Below are 15,000 nucleotides of genomic sequence, written 5' to 3' on the forward strand. Positions count from 1 at the left end.
TCTTGGATCGGGGTCCACCAACGAGGCATCCATGTTGATAGGCTCAACATAATTATACTTGGAGATTCATTAAAGAAATTTTCCATGGAGAGAACTATTATTTCAATAGTCTCAAAGTTGTAATTGGATTAGTAGACGCAATTACCAATACTAATGGAACTTGTACATCACAGATGGTTATTACAGCAAGCATCACAAATGGAGTTGATGGTTGTCCAACAACTACAAGAGATGCTTCAACAAACTATTGCATTTTATTTTGCTCTTCAAACTTGGCTAAAAACTCCCTTTGATTTTTAATATGTTTTTTCAAGCTCCTTAACATTAAAATCATTCTTGATGTAAGGGTCCTTGGATTACTTTTTTTGTGCATGGATGGTTGATGCTATAAAAGAATATTTTGTAGACCATTGGCATAGGAATTGTGTGATACTCATAAACAAGCATTTTGCCATCAAGTTCCTCAAAGTCATGTTTTTCTTTAGCAGAGGACTTTAGAGCCTATTGAAGTTCCTCCTCCTTCTTCTTACCTATCTTTTTAACAAATGTTTCCAACACAAACTTAAGGGTGACTTCCTCTTTAGCTACAAGTTCTACTTCCTTTTGCTTGCACTGTTTCTCCTTCTCCAACAAAACACATTGCCCATTATTCTAACTAAACACTTCTTGACATTTATTTTTAGGTACTATAAGGCCTTGAACCAATCATCTTCTATTTGTCATTAAAAATGTTATAAAATAATAAAATAAAATTAAAAAACTTTGTTTTGATTCAATCAAAAGTCTAAGAGTGGCAATATGTATTAATTTATCTAAAATGAGGTAAGACAAGTTGCCCACCAAAGAAAATGAGTTGAAGAAAATAAATTATCCGCTTAGTAGTGGTTTAGCAAGTTGGTCCACCAAGAGAGATAGGGAGAGTCGGTAGAAATTGAAGGGTGGCCTCTTATTCACCTACAAGTTTTGTTTCTTCTTGCTTGCGCTGCTACTCCTCCTCCAATGAAAGGCATTGTGCCTTCTTTAGATTGAGCGCTTCTTGACATTTGGTTTTAGGTACTGTAAGGTCTTTAACCAATCGTCTTCTCTTCGTCATTAAAAATGTTATAAAATAATTAAATAAGATTTAAAAAATTGTTTAATTAGATTCAATCAAAAGTTAAGGAATGACAATGTGGGTTAATGTATCTTAGATAAGACAGTATCAATTACCAACCAAAAAAATATAAGTTGAAGAAAATAAAGTATTTGCTTAAAAGTGGGTTGGCAAGTTGGTCCACTAAAAGAGATACAGAGAGTCGATACAAAATGAAAGGTAGCTTCCTCTTTAGTTGCAAGTTATGATTCCTTTTTGCTTGCATTGCTTCTCCTCTAGTGAAAGACGTAGCCCCTTCTTTAGATTGAGCGCTTCCTAACATTTGGTTTTAGGTACTGTAAGGCTTTGAACTAACCCTCTTATCTCCATCATTAAAAATGATAAAAAAACATTGTTTTTTGATTCAATCAAAAGTCTAGGAGTGACAATGTGGGTTAATCTATCTTAAATGAGGTAGGATAGGTTGCCCACCAAAGAAAATGAGTTGAAGAAAATAAATTAACCACCTATTAGTGGGTTGATAGGTTAATAAGGAGAACTAGTGGGTTATAAATATTTGTGGATTGGAAAGTTAAAAATGTTGGGTTGATAAGTTGACCTATCTTTAACCCCCATTTTTTGTAAAAAAAATCTTAATTGACATTAAATATTTTGTTGTCATATCAAAATACTAATTAAATATTATCACTTCAATTTATAATTTTATTATTATTTGTAAAATTGGTTATGGGAGATTGTAATTTTTTCATTTGAATGTCAAAGTTATATTTGTCTCTATAATTAAATTAAATTATAGGTTTGAAAATGAAATCTTAATTTAAACTAGTGTAACTCAAATAAAATGCCAAAAAAATGTACACTTAAAAAATACACTATACATAAAAAAAAAGTATTAGTAAAAAAAATGTAGTTAAAATAACATATCTCTATTTCATTAAAAACAAGAATAGGTAACTAAAAAAAGATGTTATGAAATATACGCATTGATTCAACATGAATTCACCACAAGTAGGTTGACCTATCAAGTTAGCATAATAGATTAAATGTATTGGCATATTCATTTATCTAACTCACACTCCTAAAAAAATGGATTGGCTGGTTAACCCATTAGATTCAATCCAAACTGTCATTCCTATATAAGTCTCTCTCTTTCTGATTAGATGGATTCCGATAATTTTGAAGTCAATGAATGCCAACATGAAACAACTCATTCCCAAGCTTAGACTAGAGCACACTTAACAGTGACCTTTGCTACTATGTTCATTGCAATTCTAAGACTCATCTGAAAGCTGTTACTCCTTCTAGACCTATACATAAGTAAAAATAACTAGTTTCACACAATTAAAAAACTTTATTAAATGTATTTAATTTTCACAATTTCACATAAAATATATATTACATTTTCTAAAATATTCTTAACCACATTTATGATAAATAATATTTTTTATTTATTACCACCGAAAGAGTATTTTTAAATTAAAAATATTAAATAAATTTGACTTAATTAAAATTTATTTATATTTTAGTTTAAAATTTTTAAGCAAATTTTTTATATAAATTTAGAGGATAGTATCCCTAGAGCCGTTATGGTTTGGTAACCAATGAAGGAATATAAATGGTTAAAAGCATAGTTAAGCAATCATTTATGAAAGATTTATCATATTATATTATATTTTATCTTTCTAATAGGCTTGGGCAAAATTTTTTGACCGATCCAAAATCAACTAGACCAACGTTCAAATTTGATGAAGTGGATTGCTACTCATGGATTTCGAATTTTTTTGGGTGTAAATTTTGGGTTCAAATGGGTTTGAACGATTGGGCTCAGTGTTGGAATTTTCTTATCCAATATGCCCGAACCTGAATCTTCATCTTCTTCGTCTTCATCTTCATATTCTTCATCGTTCATCATCTTCATCTTCTTCATTGTATTCATCATCATCATCATCTTCTTCTTCTTCTTCTATTTCACTCTGCAAACATCCTCTTCTCTTTAACCTTTCCCTGCCATAGCCACTGTTGCTGAGAAGCTCCCCGTTTCTTGCTCTGTTTGACGAGGGTGGTGATGCATAGATATGAAACTTAGCAATTTTCCCCAACGAAGCAGTGATGGAGACCGACAAAGGACGACGGTGGAGGGCAACATGATGTGTAAGAGAAAAATTTTCAAATCGATGAACCTAACTGATTAATTTGCAACTCGCACGGATTGAACTCGCTAAAAATCAAGGCCTTCATCGGTCAGATGACTCTTGATTTTTCTTAATTGATTTCGAACGATTTCAAAGATTTTGGCTTGAAATCGGCTGTGATCTACCAATGCTCAGACCTACTTTCTAATCAAGAGAGATTATGAATACGTATGTAGATAGAAATGAATTTTGTTTTTCTAAAACGAAAATTTTGTAACTCATAAAAAAATTGAATATATTGTATAAAGATTAGAATGATTGGAATGATTTTTCTTTTTCTTTTTCTTCAAAACAAAAATTTTATAAACACAAAAAAATTGAATATTTTTGTATAAAAAAATTAAGCTTTAATTACTCTTTTGATTTTTATAATTATATAAATTTTACTTTTAATTTTATTAATAAAAAATATTTTATTTTAATCTTTATATATTATTTTTATTTATTCTTAAATTTTATAGTTTCATAAATTTATCTTTTAATTTTTAGAAAAATTACTAATAAAAATTAAAGATATAAAAACTAAAATAAAATAAATTTAATTTTAAAAATTAAAAGATAAAATATATAAAATTATAAAAAAAATAATTGAACCAAAATTGTATATCTTTCGTATACAAGAAAAATTCAATTATTTACTAAATATGTTAATTTTTTTTAGAATTGAAACTGTTTGACATCTTTCTAATTTTTTTATCAAATCGAGAACTATATTTTTCTTTATCACTGGTATAATTATTGTAACTCTTTGACCGACGGTTATACCATTTACATCCCAATAATGTGATCTTATGATTACCTACACTTTCATTTGAATGAAGACGATGAAAGTGGAAAGGGATTACGTAAAGGATTTTTTATTTTAAATATGATTTTAATTTTTATAAAAAAATCCATCATTTTATCTTTATAAAGTTTATAAATAATATTTTTGATCGTTATAAAATAAATAATTTATATTTTAATTTCTATAATTTTTTGTTTATATTTTTAAAAAATATAAATTCTTATTTTTTATTCTTAACTATTATTAAAGATAAATAAGAAACATTTATTTTAATAGTTTATAAAAACTTTTTTTCCGCTAATTAATAATACTAATAACTATAATTAACACTTAAAATAATTACTTAATCTTTTAAAAATAAATGAATATTTAAAAATATCACTTAGCGAAAATAAAAAATAATAATAATAAGTTTTATAAAATAAAAATTTATTATTTTACAAAAATTAAAAAGATATTTAAGACTAAGATAAATATAAATAATGTAATAAAAGCATAAAAAATATTGAAATAAATTAAGAAATAGGTATTTTGTAATTAAAAAAAAAGACGATACAGAAAATAATATATGTGTTGGCGGGAAAATGTACCGTGAAATCCGGTGAAGTGTGCGAGGAAAGTTTCTGAATAGTTCTCTTCTCTCTCTCTTTCTCTCTCTCTTTCTCTCTCTCCAATGTATAAAGTGTGCGGTTACAGCGGGAGCCAACCACTTCCATCCCCTTGTGTTGCACAATAAATAATACCCCCTTCTCTCTCTCTCTCTTACACACCCACTTTCCCTCCAACTCCCTTCCTTTTCCGCCGCAGAGTCACGCATTTTCACTCACTTCACTTCACTTCACTTCCATTTCCAAACCTTATTTACTCCTTCCTCTTCCTAACCAAAATGGTTCAAACCCCCAAGTCCTCTAAACCCGAAGCCATTTCCCCCCTCACTCCCGCCCAAACCCGCGAACCCTCCTCCCTCCCCCTCCGCCGCCGCAGCCTCCGCCTCGCCCCCGCCGCCGATTCCGCCGCTAGGGTTTCCGCCGGTTCCCAAGGGGGCCAAAAGGGAAACGGCTTCCTCAACTTAAGGTCGGGAAAGAAGGTTCTCAAGAGAACAATGACCGACGATTCAGAACCACAAGTTCAGAAGGCAAATAACCATGACTTACCAGAGAAGACTGCTGACGTGGCAGTTGCGGCTGATAGCAATGTCAACCTTGTAGCAGATAACTCCGACCCCGCCGCAACACCCGCTAGGGTTTCCACCGGTGACCGGAAGCGCAAAACTGACTCAACCGGTTCCCAACAAGAGGGATTTCTCAACTTAAGATCAGGGAAGAAGCCTCTCAAGAGACCAATAACGAACGATTCAGAAGAACAAGGAAATGATGATGACGTGGCAGTGGCGGTTGATGACAATGTGGTAACACCGGAATCCAGAGCCGAGAACTCAGGTATCAATGTCGACGTTATTGCAGATAATGTAGCATCGCGAGTTCGAACACGTTCTAGAAGCTCCAATGGAGGAGAGCGTGGTTCCGGTTCCGGTTACCGGATGGAACGGTTCCACGACATAGCGCGGGAAAACGCGTCGCGCTTCGCTCATTTCTTACCGGAAGAGGAACCCGATGACCGGTCAGCGCCGGTTCCCGAACCGGCGCCTGAGGAAATCGAGGACTGGCCCGGTCCTTTCTCCACGGCTATGAAGATCATCAGAGACCGAGGGACGAAGTTGCAAAACGCTGAAACGAGTTCGCAAGCGAGATTGTGTGAGTCTATTGCGTGGGTTCCCGAAGCGAAGAAGGGGAATGTAGGTGTTGGTGTTTCGGTTCCGTCGTTGCAGGAGATGTGTCTTAACATTCTTGCGAAGAATGTTGATGCGATTGCTTCGCTCGATAGTGTGCCTGATGCGCTGAGGCACCGGCTTAGCCACTTGCTCTGTGACTCGAGGAGAATTAATAATCACTTTTTGGAGCTTCTTGTGCGTGGAACTCCCACGGAGATTCGGCTCAGAGATTGCTCGTGGTTGACGGAGGAACAGTTTACAGAGTGTTTTCGAACTTGTGACACTGGGAAGTTGGTGGTATGTGGTTTAAGCTTTTCGATGGTTTTTCTTTTTCGTATTCCTTGCTATTTTTTGTTGTGCTTCAAACATGTTGATTCTTATTTTATGACTAAATTGTGTTTATAAGCTACTATTGGGGAATGATTAACATCGAGTTAACCGAGTGTTATATTTTTATTTTGGTATTGGAGGTCTGTGGGGCTTGTTTGTATGTGAGTAACATTATATTTCTATTTTTGTATGGTTTTATGTTACATGAATGAAGTTTATGTTAGAACTACACTTTGGTTGTATTTCTGATTGTAATTCTGATTTTACGGTATTGGTTTTCGGCTTTGCAGCATGTTGTTCATTGTGTGACCTGTGTGGACTGCCTTGTCCATTGTTCGTTCATTTTATTTTTGTAGGTGACACGTCCCCACCCCTTAAGAGCATGGTACCTTATGTAAATATGTCACAACTATTCATCGATAGGTTTCTTATAAGAGATCAAATGATAATTTTTGGCCATATAACAATACAACCATATATGAACAGTCACGTGATCACTTAAAAGAATTCTGTGACTTTTTAAAAGTTGAGTTTTCATCTCGACCCTTGATAAACTTTAATGGTTAATATTTATTATTCTCATTTTCACTATATACATATCTCTTTCTGTGTGTGTGTGTATATATATATATATCATTTCCCTTTGTTGAATATTGATTTTAACTTACCAGCTGAAATGACTACTCCCTATATCTTTTTTTACTATTACTGTCTACATCAAGCTTAGGCTTATATTTGACAATTTGAGTTTCCTTCATATGATACTTAGCATTTTAAGTAACCTCTACTGTAACATCGAGCAAAATGAGAGGGTGATTGTGTGTTGTGGCTAGTAAGGTATTATGCTATGAATTAAACTGCAGAATCAATATTATTTTTGTTTTCATTTTAAAAGCTTAATTTGCATTGTGAAAGATGAGTGTATTTATTAGACAAGATAGGTTTAAGAATAAATGCATTAAGGAGAAAGTTTGGGTAGCACCTATTGCAGAAAAAATGGTTAAAGCTTGCTTTAGGTGGTTTGAACATGTGTGAAGAACTGTTGGAACCACATTAAGAAGAGTAGATAAATTGAAGAGTAACCTGATTGCTAGAGGTAGAGGGTCTGAGACATACATTAAGCAAAATCCATTAAGAAGGATTTAGAGGTCAATAAACAGGATTTATTATTATGAGTGTTTGGTGTCATTTGATTATTTGATATATGTAACTGTCTTTTACCTTATCGGAAAAACTTTGATGTTGTTGTTGACTTGTTTTGTTTTTTACGTATATTATTTATTTTTCATTGCCTATGATGCACTGATACAATAAACGTATCGGATACGACACGTATCCGATAAAGCGATACGATTATTTTAAAATATATAGGATACGATACTTGTAAGATACGTGTTATCATATGTATTAATGTTCATACAATATAATAAATGTGTACTTGTAATTTTGATCAAAATTCATAAACATTAAATATATAATTGCTATTTTGCAAATCCAAATTAAAACATACTTATTGTTCATTATTAAAAAAAATAAATTATAAATCATTTAATCATAAATTACTTGTTATTATTTACAAGTAGAAATAATATTACCAATTTCATCCTTTCTTATAATTATCTATATAGAAGATAATTTTATTTACAGTTCATCAAGGACAAATATTATTATGTTTCTATATTAAACATGTTTATGTATCTTATTTAGCTGTAATGGATATTTCATAATTTTTCAAAATTTTGAATACTTTATTGATTCGTATTACCAATAAGTATCGGTGAAGTATCTGAGAGTATCGGAATTGAATAAAATTTTCATAATATTTTTAAAGACTAGGATACTTCATTGACATGTATCGGTGAAGTATCCATAGTATCGTATCGGATACGGATACGTGAAGCAAATTGAAGTATCGGTGTTTCATAATGCTCAATTTTAATTGTGTATTTAGTGACTTGCATTTTGTTTTATTTCCTATTGATTTTTGAATATTTGATTAGCTCCTTGTCAGCTTCTCTGTTTTCAAAACCCTATTTTAACAAGGTTCTTGTTTTTACATGATATAGGTACTGCAACTTGACCAGTGTGGGCGTTGTTTGCCTGATTATGTAATAGTAGCTACTTTGGCACAGTCACCAAGGCACTTATCTAGATTAACTACTCTATCCCTCAGTGGTGCATGCAGACTTTCCGATGGAGGTTTGCGCGAACTTGTTTCCTCTGCTCCAGCACTTAGATCAATAAATCTCAGCCAGTGCTCCCTTCTCACCTCAGCTAGTATTTATATTTTGGCTGAATCATTAAGATCTCTTCTGAAGGAGTTGTACCTTGATGATTGCCAAGGAATTGATGCTGCACTAATTGTGCCAGCACTAATTGAGCTTGAACATATAGAAGTGTTGTCAGTAGCTGGTATCCAAACTGTTTGTGATGAATTTGTCAAAAATTACATTGTTGCACGCGGGCAAAACATGAAAGAGCTTGTATTGAAGGACTGTACGTAAGTACCACTGTAGCAGTCTGTGTCATGTCTGGATCTCCTTTAAGATGTGATTATACATTTTTTAAAGTAGTATTTTCATTTAGAATTCCATTTTAGAAAGCTTGGAGAACAAATTTCCAATCAAAGAAAAATTTAACCCAAGTTGGCATATATCGTTAATTGATTTGTTGTCCGATTGTTTGGCTAACTGTTAACCATTCTTTTCGAACATGGTTTAGTTTTAAATTTTGGCTAGTTCTTTTTGAAATGGAACACATTTTCCTGTAATGGTAATATTCTTATTTTCCTTCATTTTCAAAAGTTATTTGTCATTTAAGTTTATTGATTTATATTTCCTAATGGGCAGAAACTTGACCGATGTATCAATCAAAGTTATTGTTGAGCACTGTCCAGGATTATGCGTGCTTGATCTTATGAACCTGAGCAAATTAACAGACTTATCTGTAGGATATCTTGCAAATGGTTGTCGAACACTTCACACACTGAAGCTCTGCCGAAACCCATTCAGGTGTTTTTTGTGTTTATTTTGTTTATTTCCTTACTAGAAGTTGCTTTTGATACCCTGACTTTTATCGTATACAGTGGGCTATTTGCAGGAATTGAGCCATGGTAGTATTTAATTCAGTAGGATGGATGATGATTATCTTTGTTTACATGCACTAATTGTTTTGTTTTCCAGAAGTTGAAATTTTCATACATTTTTTTCACATGCATTTGATTAAATGATAATGGATCCTCGCATAAGAAATTTCCACATTGTAGGGTCATTTTAAAGAGAGACACATGCCCTAAATAGGATCCTATTTTTTTTTTTCTCGTATTTTATAGTTTGTCTTTCTTCATATACACTACCTGTCATGTGAAAAACTTACAAAGAGGATTCATTGGTTCACAAGCCAGCCAACCCACCCATGTTGAAGGTGTACAGTAGGCATAAGGAACAACTGGAGTAACTGTGGGATGACAGTTGTTAATAGAAAATAATTCCAAATAATTATGTATTAGGGATACAGGCGATAATAGGAAACTGCATAATGAAATTTATATGTTTAAAATAACTGTCAGCAGTTCTATATCTGAAATATATCTAATAGTAGGGCATATAATGTGGGGGAAATAATTGTTATGTGCAGTTTGTTGGCAGAGGTTACTCTCTGTAGGATACTTTTGTAACAAGCAAAGTGTTGTATTGTGTTTCATTTGTGTTCAGTAATATATTTCATCAATTAATCTCCGCTGCTCTAATATCATATTTTTTCATTTGAGAGTTAGTTATTCCATGTTATTGTCATGTATGCATGGTATGCTTGAAAGATGCTTATTGGATCTAATCATGATATCTTCCAATTGATGAATTAATAATCTATCTATTTTGTTGGTGCAGTGATGAAGCAATAGCTGCATTTGTGGAGACCACCGGAGGGTCCTTAAAGGAACTGTCACTTAATAATATTAAGAAGGTACATTGTTTATTTGCCTTCATGATACTATATAAACAGTTATACATGCTTGAGACGATAGTACTTGAACATTTTGACATGCTCTGGAAGAGCTGCTATGATTTTAAAAAGATTAACCTAGCTATTTCAGTATTGAGCTTGGCAATAGCCTGCAGAACAAAGTTGTTTGAAGTATCATCAAATTATCCATGTTTTCTTGGTCAAGACTCTATTCACTTGTCAGTAAATGCATGTCATTTGGGTGTTCTGTTATCAGTGTAAAAATCTGCATACTAATTTTTGGGTATATTGTTTCACTCACGGGTCTCATTTGATTTGATCCAGGTTGGTTACCACTCAACCATATCGCTTGCAAACCATGCAAAAAACTTGTATTCTCTAGATCTATCTTGGTGCAGAAATTTAACAGACAATGCATTGGGTTTGATTGTGGATAGCTGCTTGGCGCTGAGGTTACTTAAACTTTTTGGATGCAGTCAGGTATCTATCATTTAACCTGGCCTTACTTTTGTGCAATCGAATTATATTCACTGATTGTAACTTTGTACATTTTTGTCTTGATTGTGTACATACTGCATTGATATGATTCACCGGAGTATATATAAAGAAATTCTGCGATTTTTGCAGGTAACAGATGCATTTGTCAATGGCCACTCAAACCCACAGATCCAGATAATTGGTTTGAAGATGTCTCCTGTGTTGCAACATGTCAAAGTGCCAAATCCTCATCAAGGTGCTTTGAATTATTCATCCGTCTCCGTAGTAGATATGGTATAAAATATTATATCAGATTCGAAATATATAGTAGCATGTAGCATAACTATGTGAACGAAGATATTTCCAGTAGATCCAGATCAGACAGACGAAAGCTTCTGTTAACTGAAGGGTTTTTTGACTTTTTACGTCTGAGTAGCCCGTTTTTGTAACCGAGGGTCATATATCTCGTGGCAATTCAATTGATGTCACGACAAACAAATTTTGGTCATTGTACGAACTTAGACCCTGATTATCAGGTATATTCACTACCAGATTGTTTATCTTAGAATACGGACGACACCAGCGATTTTGGCCCTTGAATTTCTTGTCAGTTAACCGGCTTGACCTTCTGTTTACAGTCAATGCAAAACTCGTTTTAGGATTGCGTGCAAATAATACTGTTATTTTCATTATTTTGTATTCGAATGCTACCGTATTACGGGTGTTGTTCATTGAACCTATCATTCTAATTCAATAAAAAATAAAAATCAATCTGAAAAACTGAAACAATTAAATCGAAGAGGTTTGATTTTGATTGCTGTTCAAGTATGTTTAATAAAAGACAATTTATAATAACTATTTAATCGGAAACAGCTTTTGTAGCTTAAGTAAATCCAAGGAAAGGAAGATATTTTAGTCGGGGAATTCCAAACGAGAAACCATGTAAAACGTTGCACTTAAAAACAGCTTTTTTCAATTCCAATACATAAGATCAGAGTTTGGCGACACAAGTTTTTTTTTTCTTCTCTCCGTTAAATATAATTTCAGGAAGAGTACATAAAAACTGGAGTTTTGAAAATAATGGAAACTTGTTACCTTGGGTACAAGCATGGACACCTACATGTATTTACACAAACTAAAAGCTTATACCTCTATGATATCAGGACGATTCGAATTTTGAAATTCCCAATTGCTCCAAAGCTTTCCAATTGGAGCGTTAGTAATAATAATCTTTCGTATTTTATGTCTGTAAACGTAGCAAGTATGTTTCCTCTACTAACGACCTGGAGTTTGCCATTTCAACCATCTGAGAAGGGCAAGAAAGCTTCCAGTTACTGCATTTCACAAGAAGAAATACACATGAACTTATAACAATTTACCTCGAAGCCCATCTTTTGGTACAATATCTGTGCAGGCCTATTATTTTTGTCTACATGGACATATACTTGTGTCACACCTGCTAAACGAATCCAGGAATATATGAACTTTTAGTCTTGTTTCATGAGCTATATCCGGCAGATAAAAGTAACTCTCACCACAATGTTTGTTTATATTACCATTAGATTTTGCAGCTTCAATAGCAAAAGACATCATGTTCCTGGCAATTCCCTGCCGCCGAGCCGATTTAATAACACACAAGTTCGCAATGTAGCCATATCTGCTTGGTGGTGTTCTGTTGATGCTACAAAACAGAGGAGCCTTTACCCGTTCCTGCAGAAATATTTGAGTTGCAAAATGCATCAACACCATCAGTTTAGTAGACAGTGCAACAAATGAGATACAATGTGTGATACCCCTGGAAAGGTCTCCCCTTGCAGCAAATATCGGATGTTCAAATCAAGGGTTCCTACAACACTTTTTAATATTGAGTGCTTTCCATTCTTCTGCTCCTTCCTCACCTGTTAAACTTGACTCCAAACACCATAAGTTGAAACATTAAGGACAACCAACTATCAAACTAAAAGGAACTCAACAGGTGTCTTCTCATTTTAATCATCAAACCAGAGTTTTAAATTAAATACTATAACCTGAAATTCTCTAGTAAACCAGAATCTAAGATAAGATCGATTTACCGTGATGATACATGCGCAGCTATCGCCATTTTGCACCTTGCACCGCCTTTTCAATGCATTAAATTCCTAAGCAATAGGAATTCTAGTTAAGATTTGTATGATCCACAATCTATTTATAAGTACACAGCAATTATATCAATTCCTACCTGCTCGGAAAATTTCCTTTTGTAGTTATCAACATATCTGGATAAAATATAAGGAGATCAGTTGCACAAATCATCTATTGAGAACCAAAGAAAACATAAACTGCTGTTGTCATTAATATGCCATAAATGTAATCTAATGTTATCATTAATCCAATGTTAGACATCTTACATGTTGTTCAGATAAATTGTGCTCACTGAATTCTAATGTAATCTGCTAATACACCATGCTAAAAACTCAAAGTTGAACCACAATGAAAGCCACAAATGTTTTCACATTCATTCCTTACACACAATCCTTGTTTATCTCTACCAAAAGATGTCTATGAAATTAACATTTGACCTCTTCTGACGTATATGCCATGCCATACCTTTCATATGCTCGATTCTCCCAGTGACTTTCTGCCCTTAACCACGCTGCTGTCTACCACAAAATTCAAAGCAAACAAATAAATAAATACAACAAAAAAGGTCAGTATCATAAATTATACAATACTCATACTTCACATTTTTTCTTTATCTAAAGATTTTTTATCGCATACCCAATACTCTTCATCAAGCACAGCTTCTCGTGCAACAAATTGCCCAAACTCAAACCTATTTACTCGACCCAATTCTTGATCCGATGGCTGCAATCGATCAAATTGGAGATCATTGGAGCTTAAAGTTTCCACTTTGGAAACGCGTCGAGTTGAAAGCTGCACAGAGAGTTCTTCCTTCTTCATATTATAGTTATTATCACCATTATTCTTCACTGTTGGAGAAAATTTCGAATCCATGGCCCTGTTCGACACAAACATAGATCAAAAGCAAGCTAAGAATCACTAAAGCAAAAATTAAAAATTAAAATAAAACGGTTCCCAAAAAACAAACTAAACTGAAAAGAAAAGTTGAAACTCACATGGTCCACGAGGCAGTGATTCTCGGGCATTTATAAGAATTTGGAGACCCATTGAAGAACAAGGAATGAAATTCAGGTCTGTGAAGTGGAATCGTCGACATGGGAGGCATGTTTTTCTTCTAGATTCAAGGGCTTATTGAAACCCCCCCCAAAAAAAAAAAAAAAGCTTGAAAAGAAAATATGTTATGGTTTGTATCCTAAGAGTTGAATTTACATGCGTAGGAACAAACCCCTTTTGTTGTTCCAACACGGCAACATGTGAAAAAATCGAAAGGTGAAGAATTTGGTAGAGGAAACATGTGTTGGAAGGAGCACCTATGGTTGGAAATTACCCTTTATTTTTATTTTTTTTTCTTTTTGGTTTTGTTTCTGGTTCTTGTTTCACACGTTTGAGAAATGGTTTTGATGGGTTCTACGGTGGAGTTTGGGATTGATGGTATCGGTGTGGTGGGGTATGCTATGACTTGTGTCATGAGTCACGACAGTGGATATGTCTATCCGTTTTATTTTTGTTTCTCCTCTATGATTCGGATTACACCATTTCTTTGATTCAATCTTAATTAATCTCCCCAAAAGAATATTCCCATTTAGATCTTTAAACAAGTTAATCATTTATGCTTTGTGATTATAAATTAATTGATCATTTTCGAAGGAGTCGACGTGGAGGGGCAACCCACCTATCCCCAACTCTGCAATGCATGAGTTGGCTTCTGGATAGAAAATAAGTTTGGATAAATATCGACTTTTATGGTTTTTGAAATGTGCTTAATTTTGAAATTCATGAGTTGCGTCATGGTCGTCCAATCAGAAAATAAAAGACGAGTTTCGGGATTGTGGCAATGGTTCGAAGAGAAATGGGTTCAAGTGATAAAAATTGTGTAAGTTCTGCCTATAAAAAAAATAAAATTGTGGCGGGTAAGAATTGAAAACTAAAAATTGGCATTCCATTCTGGTAAAGAATAATTTTATTTCCGGTTGAAATAGGATAACCCAATAGATTTTTACAAAGCAAATAACATTTAAAACAATAAAATATTGTAAAGAAAAATATAAGAACTTAATTATCATTACTACGAATAATATTTGGTGATTTAGTTGGTAGATATTCATAATCAATATATATTATTATTATTATTATTATTTATATTTTTATTATTATTATGTATTTTTTTTCCTTATGTAATTATTTGGTCTATATGTACTTATAAATAAATCAGCTTTTTCCTAAAAATAATATATTTAAATTTTTATTTTATCTTATTTATTTTATT

At 33.2% G+C, this 15,000-nt stretch overlaps 2 protein-coding genes across 3 annotated transcripts; one reads left to right on the forward strand and one right to left on the reverse strand.

Moving 5' to 3' along the window:
* Window positions 1–4,712: 4,712 nt before the first annotated feature.
* Window positions 4,713–11,312, forward strand: LOC109815273 (F-box/LRR protein). The gene is made up of 6 exons (XM_020379938.3): window positions 4,713–6,140; window positions 8,240–8,673; window positions 9,023–9,184; window positions 10,061–10,136; window positions 10,461–10,616; window positions 10,764–11,312. Exons 1-6 carry the CDS (start codon window positions 4,959–4,961, stop codon window positions 10,911–10,913), a joined length of 2,160 nt encoding a protein of 719 aa, XP_020235527.1. The 5' UTR covers window positions 4,713–4,958; the 3' UTR covers window positions 10,914–11,312.
* A 257-nt stretch (window positions 11,313–11,569) lies between these two features.
* LOC109815274 (GCN5-related N-acetyltransferase 6, chloroplastic) lies at window positions 11,570–14,214 on the reverse strand. 2 transcript variants are annotated; one of them, XM_020379940.3, is made up of 9 exons: window positions 13,730–14,214; window positions 13,371–13,611; window positions 13,200–13,252; window positions 12,832–12,868; window positions 12,686–12,751; window positions 12,407–12,511; window positions 12,170–12,323; window positions 11,993–12,072; window positions 11,570–11,919 (listed from the first exon to the last, which is right to left on the reverse strand). In XM_020379940.3, the coding sequence occupies exons 1-9, from the start codon at window positions 13,837–13,839 to the stop codon at window positions 11,854–11,856; spliced, it is 912 nt and encodes a 303-aa protein (XP_020235529.1). In that variant the 5' UTR covers window positions 13,840–14,214; the 3' UTR covers window positions 11,570–11,853. The 2 variants fall into 2 exon arrangements, with proteins under 2 accessions (XP_020235529.1, XP_020235530.1); XM_020379941.3 differs by having other exon boundaries at window positions 11,993–12,069; window positions 13,730–14,210.
* Window positions 14,215–15,000: the final 786 nt, after the last annotated feature.

This window comes from Cajanus cajan, chromosome 1 (assembly GCF_000230855.2).
Source record: "Cajanus cajan strain Asha chromosome 1, NIPB_CcT2T_4, whole genome shotgun sequence".
Classification (NCBI taxonomy): Eukaryota; Viridiplantae; Streptophyta; class Magnoliopsida; order Fabales; family Fabaceae; genus Cajanus; species Cajanus cajan.

Bases quoted from the DNA above. Each gene is read 5' to 3' on its own strand.
- LOC109815273 (XM_020379938.3), top strand. From the start codon at position 4,959: ATGGTTCAAACCCCCAAGTCCTCTAAACCCGAAGCCATTTCCCCCCTC. The intron at 6,141-8,239 runs GTATGTGGTTTA...TACATGATATAG, and splicing joins GTGACACTGGGAAGTTGGTG to GTACTGCAACTTGACCAGTG. The intron at 10,617-10,763 runs GTATCTATCATT...CGATTTTTGCAG, and splicing joins AACTTTTTGGATGCAGTCAG to GTAACAGATGCATTTGTCAA.
- LOC109815274 (XM_020379940.3), bottom strand. From the start codon at position 13,839: ATGCCTCCCATGTCGACGATTCCACTTCACAGACCTGAATTTCATTCC. The intron at 13,253-13,370 runs GTATGCGATAAA...ATTTTGTGGTAG, and splicing joins TGCTTGATGAAGAGTATTGG to ACAGCAGCGTGGTTAAGGGC. The intron at 12,073-12,169 runs GTAATATAAACA...GGATTCGTTTAG, and splicing joins TGAAGCTGCAAAATCTAATG to CAGGTGTGACACAAGTATAT.